Source organism: Oncorhynchus clarkii, unplaced genomic scaffold (assembly GCF_045791955.1).
Source record: "Oncorhynchus clarkii lewisi isolate Uvic-CL-2024 unplaced genomic scaffold, UVic_Ocla_1.0 unplaced_contig_9327_pilon_pilon, whole genome shotgun sequence".
Classification (NCBI taxonomy): domain Eukaryota; kingdom Metazoa; phylum Chordata; class Actinopteri; order Salmoniformes; family Salmonidae; genus Oncorhynchus; species Oncorhynchus clarkii.
In genome coordinates this window covers 155,001-165,000 of record NW_027257948.1, presented here as the reverse complement: position 1 = coordinate 165,000, position 10,000 = coordinate 155,001, and the positions used below count along the sequence as shown (strand labels likewise).

The 10,000-nt window shown below is 50.1% G+C and overlaps 1 protein-coding gene across 3 annotated transcripts in view; it reads left to right on the top strand.

The window, feature by feature from the left end:
• Positions 1-10,000, top strand: part of LOC139394174 (IQ domain-containing protein E-like) — a 27,111-nt gene that overhangs the window by 7,486 nt on the left and 9,625 nt on the right. For all 3 annotated transcript variants that reach the window (XM_071142216.1, XM_071142215.1, XM_071142217.1), the window contains 4 exons: positions 1,087-1,137; positions 1,453-1,523; positions 2,401-2,473; positions 2,806-2,846. In XM_071142216.1, the coding sequence (XP_070998317.1) occupies positions 1,087-1,137; positions 1,453-1,523; positions 2,401-2,473; positions 2,806-2,846 (236 nt within the window). The remainder of the gene's footprint in view (positions 1-1,086; positions 1,138-1,452; positions 1,524-2,400; positions 2,474-2,805; positions 2,847-10,000) is intronic.

Here is a 10,000-nt window from a genome sequence, read left to right as displayed (position 1 = left end):
AGCAGCATCACCTCAGATCATACTGACCCCCAGCAGCATCACCTCAGCTCAAACTGACCCCCAGCAGCATCACCTCAGATGATACTGACCCCCAGTAGCATCACTTCAGATCATACTGATCCCCAGCAGCATCACCTCAGATCATACTGACCCCCGGCAGCATCACCTCAGCTCAAACTGACCCCCAGCAGCATCACCTCAGATGATACTGACCCCCAGCAGCATCACCTCAGATCATACTGACCCCCAGCAGCATCACCTCAGATCATACTGACCCCCAGCAGCATCACCTCAGATCATACTGACCCCCAGCAGCATCACCTCAGATGATACTGACCCCCAGCAGCATCACCTCAGATCATACTGACACCCAGCAGCATCACCTCAGATCATACTGACCCCCAGCAGCATCACCTCAGATCATACTTTGTAACAGATCATAGTGACTCCATGGAGGTCTCTGTAACAGATCATAGTGACTCCATGGAGGTCTCTCTAACAGATCATAGTGACTCCATGTAGGTCTCTCTAACAGATCATAGTGACTCCATGGAGGTCTCTGTAGCAGTTGATAGTGACTCCATGGAGGTCCCTGTAGCTGATCATAGTGACTCCATGGAGGTCTCTGTAGCAGATCATAGTGACTCCATGGAGGTCTATGTAGCAGATCATAGTGACTCCGTGGAGGTCTCTCTAACAGATCATAGTGACTCCATGGAGGTCCCTGTAACAGATCATAGTGACTCCATGGAGGTCTCTGTAGCTGATCATAGTGACTCCATGGAGGTCTTTGTAACAGATCATAGTGACTCCATGGAGGTCTCTAACAGATCATAGTGACTCCATGGAGGTCTCTGTAGCAGATCATAGTGACTCCATGGAGGTCCCTGTAGCTGATCATAGTGACTCCATGGAGGTCTCTGTAGCTGATCATAGTGACTCCATGGAGGTCTCTGTAAAAGATCATAGTGACTCCATGGAGGTCTCTAACAGATCATAGTGACTCCATGGAGGTCTCTGTAACAGATCATAGTGACTCCATGGAGGTCTCTGTAACAGATCTGAGCCTGTCGTTTCCCTCCACAGGGACCGGAGTACACACTGAGTCTGGTGGACAAGAAACACCAGGGGAGCCTGGTAAGTGTCTGTGAGTGTGTGTGTGTGTGAGTGCGTGTGTGTGTGTGTGTGTGTGTGTGTGTGTGTGTGTGTGAGTGCGTGTGTGTGTGAGTGCGTGTGTGTGTGTGTGTGTGTGTGAGTGAGTGTGTGCATGTGTGTGTGTGTGTGTGTGAGTGAGTGTGTGCATGTGTGTGTGAGTGAGTGTGTGCGTGTGTGCGTGTGTGCGTGTGTGCGTGTGTGTGAGTGTGTGAGTGTGTGAGTGTGTGCGCGTGTGCGCGTGTCTGTGTGTGTGTGTGTGTTGTAGGAAGGTGTTGATTGACATGTCCTGTCCTGCAGGTTGTTAATGGACTGAAACACAGAATCCTGAAGCTGGAACAGCAGTGTAGAGAGAAGGAGAACACTGTGACGTAAGTCTGTCTGTCTCTCTGTGCCTGTCTGTCGGCCGGTCTGTCTGTCTGTGTCTGTCTGTGCCTGTTTGTCGGCCGGCCTGTCTGTCTGTGTCTGTCTGTGCCTGTCTGTCGGCCGGTCTGTCTGTCTTTGTCTGTCTGTGCCTGTCTGTCGGCCGGTCTGTCTGTCTGTGTCTGTCTGTGCCTGTCTGTCGGCCGGCCTGTCTGTCTGTGCCTGTCTGTGCCTGTCTGTCGGCCGGCCTTTCTGTCTGTGCCTGTCTGTCGGCCGGCCTGTCTCTCTGTGCCTGTCTGTCGGCCGGCCTGTCTGTCTGTGCCTGTCTGTGTATCTGTCTGCCGGCCTGTGTGTCTGTCTCTGCCTGTCTTACTGCCAGCCTGTCCGTCTGTGCTTGTCTGTCTGCCTGCCTGCCTGCCTGCCTGTCTGTCTGCCTGTCTGTCTGTCTGTCTGTCTGTCTGTCTGTCTGCCTGCCTGTCTGCCTGTCTGCCTGTCTGTCTGTCTGTCTGTCTGTCTGTCTGTCTGTCTGCCTGCCTGTCTGCCTGTCTGCCTGTCTGCCTGTCTGCCTGTCTGTCTGTCTGTCTGCCTGCCTGCCTGCCTGTCTGTCTGTCTGTCTGTCTGCCTGTCTGCCTGTCTGTCTGTCTGCCTGTCTGTCTGTCTGTCTGTCCGTCTGTGCTTGTCCGTCTGTCTGTCTGTCTGTCTGTCTGTCTGTCTGTCTGTCTGTCTCTGTCTATATTTATTCATTAGACACTTTTTGCAGAATGAAATGTTGAGATGCAGCATCTCGTTTTCCAGAGATGGGAAACTCCATCACTAATAGACGATGTATCGTTGTTATAAAACCAAGATGAGTCATCTTCGACCTGTCATTTCCCCTTGTAACAGCAAACTGCAGAGTGAGCTGCAGACCACTAATCTGGAGGAGTTGAAGATCACAGTGGAGACCTACTTTGAGGAGGTACATCTTTGCTCTCCGTACTCGTGCAGTTAGATGTTGTATTTCTACTTGAACGTGATCTTTTCTGGTCCTAACGTGTGTGTGTGTGTGTCTGTGTCGGTGTGTGTGTGTGTGTGTGTGTGTGTGTGTGTGTGTGTGTGTGTGTGTCTGTGTCTGTGTCTCTGTCTCTGTCTCTGTCTCTGTCTCTGTCTCTGTCTCTGTGTCTGTGTCTGTGTCTGTGTCTGTGTGTCTGTGTGTCTGTGTGTCTGTGTGTCTGTGTGTCTGTGTGTCTGTGTCTGTGTGTCTGTGTCTGTGTGTCTGTGTGTCTGTGTCTGTGTGTGTGTATTCTCCAGATTCAGAGACTGAGGATGATATTGGATGCAACAGAGAAAAGGTACAGAAAGTTTAAGAAAACGTACATTTTAGTCGCTTGGCAGATGCTCGTATCCAGAGCAATTAGGGTTAAGTGCCTTGCTCAAGGGCACATGGACAGATTATTTTGCACCTAGTCGGCTCGAGGATTTGAACCAGCAACATTTCGGGTTACTGGCACAACCTCTAAACCGCTAGGCTCCCTGTCTGTCACCCTAATAACACAACCTCTTAACCGCTAGGCTCCCTGTCTGTTACCCTAATAACACAACCTCTAAACCGCTAGGCTACCTGTCACCCTAATAACACAACCTCTAAACCGCTAGGCTCCCTGTCTGTCACCCTAATAACACAACCTCTAAACCTCTAGGCTCCCTGTCTGTCACCCTAATAACACAACCTCTTAACCGCTAGGCTCCCTGTCTGTCACCCTAATAACACAACCTCTTAACCGCTAGGCTCCCTGTCTGTCACCCTAATAACACAACCTCTTAACCGCTAGGCTCCCTGTCACCCTAATAACACAACCTCTAAACCGCTAGGCTCCCTGTCTGTCACCCTAATAACACAACCTCTAAACCGCTAGGCTCCCTGTCTGTCACCCTAATAACACAACCTCTAAACCACTAGGCTCCCTGTCTGTCACCCTAATAACACAACCTCTAAACCGCTAGGCTCCCTGTCTGTCACCCTAATAACACAACCTCTTAACCGCTAGGCTCCCTGTCACCCTAATAACACAACCTCTTAACCGCTAGGCTCCCTGTCACCCTAATAACACAACCTCTAAACCGCTAGGCTCCCTGTCTGTCACCCTAATAACACAACCTCTAAACCGCTAGACTCCCTGTCTGTCACCCTAATAACACAACCTCTAAACCGCTAGGCTCCCTGTCTGTCACCCTAATAACACAACCTCTAAACCGCTAGGCTACCTGTCACCCTAATAACACAACCTCTTAACCGCTAGGCTCCCTGTCTGTCACCCTAATAACACAACCTCTTAACCGCTAGGCTCCCTGTCTGTCACCCTAATAACACAACCTCTAAACCGCTAGGCTCCCTGTCTGTCACCCTAATAACACAACCTCTAAACCGCTAGGCTCCCTGTCTGTCACCCTAATAACACAACCTCTAAACCGCTAGGCTCCCTGTCTGTTACCCTAATAACACAACCTCTAAACCGCTAGGCTCCCTGTCTGTCACCCTAATAACACAACCTCTAAACCGCTAGGCTCCCTGTCACCCTAATAACACAACCTCTTAACCGCTAGGCTCCCTGTCTGTCACCCTAATAACACAACCTCTAAACCGCTAGGCTCCCTGTCACCCTAATAACACAACCTCTAAACCGCTAGGCTCCCTGTCTGTTACCCTAATAACACAACCTCTAAACCGCTAGGCTCCCTGTCACCCTAATAACACAACCTCTTAACCGCTAGGCTACCTGTCACCCTAATGACACAACCTCTTAACCGCTAGGCTACCTGTCTGTTACCCTAATAACACAACCTCTTAACCGCTAGGCTCCCTGTCACCCTAATAACACAACCTCTAAACCGCTAGGCTACCTGTCTGTTACCCTAATAACACAACCTCTAAACCGCTAGGCTCCCTGTCACCCTAATAACACAACCTCTAAACCGCTAGGCTCCCTGTCTGTCACCCTAATAACACAACCTCTAAACCGCTAGGCTCCCTGTCACCCTAATAACACAACCTCTAAACCGCTAGGCTCCCTGTCTGTCACCCTAATAACACAACCACTTAACCGCTAGGCTCCCTGTCACCCTAATAACACAACCTCTTAACCGCTAGGCTCCCTGTCTGTCACCCTAATAACACAACCTCTTAACCGCTAGGCTCCCTGTCTGTCACCCTAATAACACAACCTCTTAACCGCTAGGCTACCTGTCACCCTAATAACACAACCTCTTAACCGCTAGGCTCCCTGTCTGTCACCCTAATAACACAACCTCTTAACCGCTAGGCTACCTGTCACCCTAATAACACAACCTCTTAACCGCTAGGCTCCCTGTCACCCTAATAACACAACCTCTTAACCGCTAGGCTCCCTGTCTGTCACCCTAATAACACAACCTCTTAACCGCTAGGCTCCCTGTCTGTCACCCTAATAACACAACCTCTTAACCGCTAGGCTCCCTGTCACCCTAATAACACAACCTCTTAACCGCTAGGCTCCCTGTCTGTCACCCTAATAACACAACCTCTTAACCGCTAGGCTCCCTGTCTGTCACCCTAATAACACAACCTCTAAACCGCTAGGCTCCCTGTCTGTCACCCTAATAACACAACCTCTTAACCGCTAGGCTCCCTGTCTGTCACCCTAATAACACAACCTCTTAACCGCTAGGCTCCCTGTCTGTCACCCTAATAACACAACCTCTTAACCGCTAGGCTCCCTGTCTGTCACCCTAATAACACAACCTCTTAACCGCTAGGCTCCCTGTCTGTCACCCTAATAACACAACCTCTAAACCGCTAGGCTCCCTGTCTGTCACCCTAATAACACAACCTCTAAACCGCTAGGCTCCCTGTCACCCTAATAACACAACCTCTTAACCGCTAGGCTCCCTGTCTGTCACCCTAATAACACAACCTCTTAACCGCTAGGCTCCCTGTCTGTCACCCTAATAACACAACCTCTAAATCGCTAGGCTCCCTGTCACCCTAATAACACAACCTCTTAACCGCTAGGCTCCCTGTCACCCTAATAACACAACCTCTAAACCGCTAGGCTCCCTGTCTGTCACCCTAATAACACAACCTCTAAACCGCTAGGCTCCCTGTCACCCTAATAACACAACCTCTTAACCGCTAGGCTCCCTGTCACCCTAATAACACAACCTCTTAACCGCTAGGCTCCCTGTCACCCTAATAACACAACCTCTAAACCGCTAGGCTCCCTGTCTGTCACCCTAATAACACAACCTCTAAACCGCTAGGCTCCCTGTCACCCTAATAACACAACCTCTTAACCGCTAGGCTCCCTGTCTGTCACCCTAATAACACAACCTCTAAACCGCTAGGCTCCCTGTCACCCTAATAACACAACCTCTAAACCGCTAGGCTCCCTGTCTGTCACCCTAATAACACAACCTCTAAACCGCTAGGCTCCCTGTCTGTCACCCTAATAACACAACCTCTTAACCGCTAGGCTCCCTGTCTGTCACCCTAATAACACAACCTCTAAACCTCTAGGCTCCCTGTCTGTCACCCTAATAACACAACCTCTAAACCGCTAGGCTCCCTGTCACCCTAATAACACAACCTCTTAACCGCTAGGCTCCCTGTCTGTCACCCTAATAACACAACCTCTTAACCGCTAGGCTCCCTGTCTGTCACCCTAATAACACAACCTCTAAACCGCTAGGCTCCCTGTCTGTCACCCTAATAACACAACCTCTTAACCGCTAGGCTCCCTGTCTGTCACCCTAATAACACAACCTCTAAACCGCTAGGCTCCCTGTCACCCTAATAACACAACCTCTTAACCGCTAGGCTCCCTGTCACCCTAATAACACAACCTCTTAACCGCTAGGCTCCCTGTCACCCTAATAACACAACCTCTAAACCGCTAGGCTCCCTGTCTGTCACCCTAATAACACAACCTCTAAACCGCTAGGCTCCCTGTCACCCTAATAACACAACCTCTTAACCGCTAGGCTCCCTGTCTGTCACCCTAATAACACAACCTCTAAACCGCTAGGCTCCCTGTCACCCTAATAACACAACCTCTAAACCGCTAGGCTCCCTGTCTGTCACCCTAATAACACAACCTCTAAACCGCTAGGCTCCCTGTCTGTCACCCTAATAACACAACCTCTTAACCGCTAGGCTCCCTGTCTGTCACCCTAATAACACAACCTCTAAACCTCTAGGCTCCCTGTCTGTCACCCTAATAACACAACCTCTAAACCGCTAGGCTCCCTGTCACCCTAATAACACAACCTCTTAACCGCTAGGCTCCCTGTCTGTCACCCTAATAACACAACCTCTTAACCGCTAGGCTCCCTGTCTGTCACCCTAATAACACAACCTCTAAACCGCTAGGCTCCCTGTCTGTCACCCTAATAACACAACCTCTTAACCGCTAGGCTCCCTGTCTGTCACCCTAATAACACAACCTCTAAACCGCTAGGCTCCCTGTCACCCTAATAACACAACCTCTTAACCGCTAGGCTCCCTGTCACCCTAATAACACAACCTCTTAACCGCTAGGCTCCCTGTCACCCTAATAACACAACCTCTAAACCGCTAGGCTCCCTGTCACCCTAATAACACAACCTCTTAACCGCTAGGCTCCCTGTCACCCTAATAACACAACCTCTAAACCGCTAGGCTCCCTGTCACCCTAATAACACAACCTCTTAACCGCTAGGCTCCCTGTCACCCTAATAACACAACCTCTAAACCGCTAGGCTCCCTGTCACCCTAATAACACAACCTCTAAACCGCTAGGCTCCCTGTCACCCTAATAACACAACCTCTTAACCGCTAGGCTCCCTGTCACCCTAATAACACAACCTCTTAACCGCTAGGCTCCCTGTCACCCTAATAACACAACCTCTAAACCGCTAGGCTCCCTGTCTGTCACCCTAATAACACAACCTCTAAACCGCTAGGCTCCCTGTCACCCTAATAACACAACCTCTAAACCGCTAGGCTCCCTGTCTGTTACCCTAATAACACAACCTCTAAACCGCTAGGCTCCCTGTCTGTCACCCTAATAACACAACCTCTAAACCGCTAGGCTCCCTGTCACCCTAATAACACAACCTCTAAACCGCTAGGCTCCCTGTCTGTTACCCTAATAACACAACCTCTAAACCTCTAGGCTCCCTGTCACCCTAATAACACAACCTCTAAACCGCTAGGCTCCCTGTCACCCTAATAACACAACCTCTAAACCGCTAGGCTCCCTGTCTGTCACCCTAATAACACAACCTCTAAACCGCTAAGCTCCCTGTCTGTCACCCTAATAACACAACCTCTAAACCGCTAGGCTCCCTGTCTGTCACCCTAATAACACAACCTCTTAACCGCTAGGCTCCCTGTCTGTCACCCTAATAACACAACCTCTAAACCGCTAGGCTCCCTGTCTGTCACCCTAATAACACAACCTCTAAACCGCTAGGCTCCCTGTCTGTCACCCTAATAACACAACCTCTTAACCGCTAGGCTCCCTGTCTGTCACCCTAATAACACAACCTCTAAACCGCTAGGCTCCCTGTCTGTCACCCTAATAACACAACCTCTTAACCGCTAGGCTCCCTGTCTGTCACCCTAATAACACAACCTCTAAACCGCTAGGCTCCCTGTCACCCTAATAACACAACCTCTTAACCGCTAGGCTCCCTGTCACCCTAATAACACAACCTCTTAACCGCTAGGCTCCCTGTCACCCTAATAACACAACCTCTAAACCGCTAGGCTCCCTGTCTGTCACCCTAATAACACAACCTCTAAACCGCTAGGCTCCCTGTCACCCTAATAACACAACCTCTTAACCGCTAGGCTCCCTGTCTGTCACCCTAATAACACAACCTCTAAACCGCTAGGCTCCCTGTCACCCTAATAACACAACCTCTAAACCGCTAGGCTCCCTGTCTGTCACCCTAATAACACAACCTCTAAACCGCTAGGCTCCCTGTCTGTCACCCTAATAACACAACCTCTTAACCGCTAGGCTCCCTGTCTGTCACCCTAATAACACAACCTCTAAACCTCTAGGCTCCCTGTCTGTCACCCTAATAACACAACCTCTAAACCGCTAGGCTCCCTGTCACCCTAATAACACAACCTCTTAACCGCTAGGCTCCCTGTCTGTCACCCTAATAACACAACCTCTTAACCGCTAGGCTCCCTGTCTGTCACCCTAATAACACAACCTCTAAACCGCTAGGCTCCCTGTCTGTCACCCTAATAACACAACCTCTTAACCGCTAGGCTCCCTGTCTGTCACCCTAATAACACAACCTCTAAACCGCTAGGCTCCCTGTCACCCTAATAACACAACCTCTTAACCGCTAGGCTCCCTGTCACCCTAATAACACAACCTCTTAACCGCTAGGCTCCCTGTCACCCTAATAACACAACCTCTAAACCGCTAGGCTCCCTGTCTGTCACCCTAATAACACAACCTCTTAACCGCTAGGCTCCCTGTCACCCTAATAACACAACCTCTAAACCGCTAGGCTCCCTGTCACCCTAATAACACAACCTCTTAACCGCTAGGCTCCCTGTCACCCTAATAACACAACCTCTAAACCGCTAGGCTCCCTGTCACCCTAATAACACAACCTCTAAACCGCTAGGCTCCCTGTCACCCTAATAACACAACCTCTTAACCGCTAGGCTCCCTGTCACCCTAATAACACAACCTCTTAACCGCTAGGCTCCCTGTCACCCTAATAACACAACCTCTAAACCGCTAGGCTCCCTGTCTGTCACCCTAATAACACAACCTCTAAACCGCTAGGCTCCCTGTCACCCTAATAACACAACCTCTAAACCGCTAGGCTCCCTGTCTGTTACCCTAATAACACAACCTCTAAACCGCTAGGCTCCCTGTCTGTCACCCTAATAACACAACCTCTAAACCGCTAGGCTCCCTGTCACCCTAATAACACAACCTCTAAACCGCTAGGCTCCCTGTCTGTTACCCTAATAACACAACCTCTAAACCTCTAGGCTCCCTGTCACCCTAATAACACAACCTCTAAACCGCTAGGCTCCCTGTCACCCTAATAACACAACCTCTAAACCGCTAGGCTCCCTGTCTGTCACCCTAATAACACAACCTCTAAACCGCTAGGCTCCCTGTCTGTCACCCTAATAACACAACCTCTAAACCGCTAGGCTCCCTGTCTGTCACCCTAATAACACAACCTCTTAACCGCTAGGCTCCCTGTCTGTCACCCTAATAACACAACCTCTAAACCGCTAGGCTCCCTGTCTGTCACCCTAATAACACAACCTCTAAACCGCTAGGCTCCCTGTCTGTCACCCTAATAACACAACCTCTTAACCGCTAGGCTCCCTGTCTGTCACCCTAATAACACAACCTCTTAACCGCTAGGCTCCCTGTCTGTCACCCTAATAACACAACCTCTTAACCGCTAGGCTCCCTGTCTGTCACCCTAATAACACAAC